Source organism: Trachymyrmex septentrionalis, unplaced genomic scaffold (genome assembly GCF_001594115.1).
Source record: "Trachymyrmex septentrionalis isolate Tsep2-gDNA-1 unplaced genomic scaffold, Tsep1.0 scaffold128, whole genome shotgun sequence".
NCBI classification, from domain to species: Eukaryota; Metazoa; Arthropoda; class Insecta; order Hymenoptera; family Formicidae; genus Trachymyrmex; species Trachymyrmex septentrionalis.
The window spans coordinates 970,194-972,674 of NW_017304417.1; the positions used below are offsets into that span (position 1 = coordinate 970,194).

At 35.6% G+C, this 2,481-nt stretch overlaps 2 protein-coding genes across 3 annotated transcripts in view; both read right to left on the bottom strand.

Moving 5' to 3' along the window:
• Positions 1-343, bottom strand: part of LOC108756543 (epidermal growth factor receptor kinase substrate 8-like) — a 20,247-nt gene extending 19,904 nt beyond the window's left edge. For both annotated transcript variants that reach the window (XM_018500429.1, XM_018500430.1), the window contains exon 1: positions 148-343. The gene's annotated coding sequence lies outside the window, so the exon portion shown is untranslated. The remainder of the gene's footprint in view (positions 1-147) is intronic.
• A 1,245-nt stretch (positions 344-1,588) lies between these two features.
• Positions 1,589-2,336, bottom strand: LOC108756538 (cytochrome b-c1 complex subunit 8). Its single transcript, XM_018500423.1, has 3 exons — positions 2,170-2,336; positions 1,819-1,984; positions 1,589-1,736 (listed from the first exon to the last, which is right to left on the bottom strand). Exons 2-3 carry the CDS (start codon positions 1,970-1,972, stop codon positions 1,642-1,644), a joined length of 249 nt encoding a protein of 82 aa, XP_018355925.1. The 5' UTR covers positions 1,973-1,984; positions 2,170-2,336; the 3' UTR covers positions 1,589-1,641.
• Positions 2,337-2,481: the final 145 nt, after the last annotated feature.

The window sequence follows — 2,481 nt, forward strand, 5'->3', positions numbered from 1 at the left end:
AATACAACGGTGCTGTTACGACGGCGACTGATCTCGTCTCGTGTAATTCCCTGAGCATCGTGGGATTCGCGTCGAAGAGAAGAAAATAGATGAGAGAAGACGCATGATCGCGAGCTTAGCGAGCGCGCTCGAAACGGGATCGCTTACCTTATTTACAAATTTTTCACGACGCACTGCACGCGGCACGCGCACGTACACGTTGAGAAACGGAAACAGGTAGAGGGCCGGGGAGAGGGAGGCACTCGATCCCGAGGCGACAGAAAACTAGCAGCGGAGCTACGTCCCGAACATGCTCGACCGCGAATACTCCGGCGACTAATCCGATGACCGATCGTAATCCCTGATCGACGCACCGTCGCTCGCTCGCTCACTCACTCACTCACCTGCTCCAGCCGCTCCAACCGCTCCAGGTGCGCCGCAGGTAACGCGACGTGCCATTGGTTCAACGTTCAACGTTTACGGAGACCGACATGGCGGTCGGACTCGTTCAAATCGGCAATCTTCGCCACGATGCTTCAGGATCGTACGACTCGAATACTGCACGATCTATTTCTCGTATATTACAAGCCTGCTACGTTTTCATCTCTTCAATATTTATTTCGGTTTTTTCTTTTTCTTTTTTTTCTTTTTTTTATGATAATGGAATAACATGAATAAACGGGTGTATTTAATCGAATAACAGGTATATCGATTTGCACGTTAATCATGGCACGTTAGTCGTAGCACGAGGCACTACAGTCAAGTTGCACCGTATGCGCCATGAAAGTCGAAGAAATCCGAAGACCGGTATCTTGAACCAATAGAACTACCTGTTATAAAGGGAGACTATAAAGAATGTGTAATTTGAGGAAAAGGAAACACCTGTTGAGAATGCAGTTTAATTGACCGGATTGGCTAAATGGCGGTCAATTTAACAACGTCGCGCGTACATAACAGATCCGTAACAACAAATCTTTTAATTATTTGTTCAATCAATAACAAATTATAGCGTAAGTGTAACCAAGTCATTATCACTTTGAGGAAAATGGCATTTATTATATTCTGGGCCTAAGGAGAGTTTAGTGATTCAACGTTGATCTCAGAAAATTATCTTAATTTAAAATTTAAGAAATATTAAAATAAGTTTGAAAATCTAAAATTGTAACAAGATTTTGTTACAGTATCTAATTATCCATATTTGATTATTCGTCTAACTGGCAGTGGTACAGATATATTTTCATTTTTCTACAAATAATTGCAATTGGAGAAGCAAAAACATACATATTTGTAAAATAAATAACAATAAATAAAAAGCAAAATAAGAGTCAAACACATTTTTTAAATTGTCACACAATTAAAAAGAATAAATACAAATAAAGAAAAGTAAAATTGAAAAAAATATATATTTGTACAGACAATTAAATTTACTGAAAAACAGATGTACAAATATAATCGACTCGCATTCAATTACTTTACCCACAAAAGAGGAAAGCAACAAATTTATGAAGAACTCCCAAATATTTCCATATACATATATTACTTTCGATACAATATTATTAATTCTTTTATTTCAGAATTAAAGGTAATATTAATTGATATTTTCAAATAAAAACTAAGTGTCATTAACTGGAAATTCACCTATATATGTATACATATATATATTTATGTATCATTTTCGTAATCCTTGGGATTTTTGCGAGAAAGAGCATGATTCTTTTCGTTCGCCCAATTCACGAGCAAATAGGAACACATGAAAACTGTAACAAAAAGAATAATTTAAAATATTAAATTATAAAATAAATGATTCATTAAATATGTAATTATACTAAATATACTTACAAGGTGCAACCTTAAATACACTGCCTTGGAAGCGACGAATTAGATTTGGTACACCTTCGGATATAAATCCTTTGAAGGCTTTTTGCTCGTATGGGCTTAGACGAAAATAGACAATGCCATGAATTTTGTAAAGGTTTCCAAACTGTTTCCCCATGTTGACTAAAGTCTAGAAAATACATACTTGTTATAACTTTAACACATACTTAATGAACATAACCAATTTCATATAATTGTAACAAATATTCTTCGAAATGTCTTTCAATATTCCAAATTTATATTTCGAGAGTTTTAATAAAACACAAAACACAATGTCAAAAACATAAAATAATTATATAACTTTCTTATACTCACAGCAATACGCAAGAGAAGAAGAGAGATGTGTCTCTAGTCTCTCAATCGCCGTGATACCTTTATGAGCGATTTTCCCCACACTCCACAGCACACTTTTGTAAGATGTGCCATCTGATGGTTAAACAGGGTATTGTATTATACTGCTGGTACTATTGCACATTTGATACAGAGTCTAGCTGTTTTCTGTGGCTAAACTAATGGCCGCACAGACTCTTGCATAATGCATAATGCATAGTGCATAAAGAAATCAAACCAATCGAAAATATTCTTTTCCATAGAATAAGAGGAAAGGAAAGATTCTATATATATATA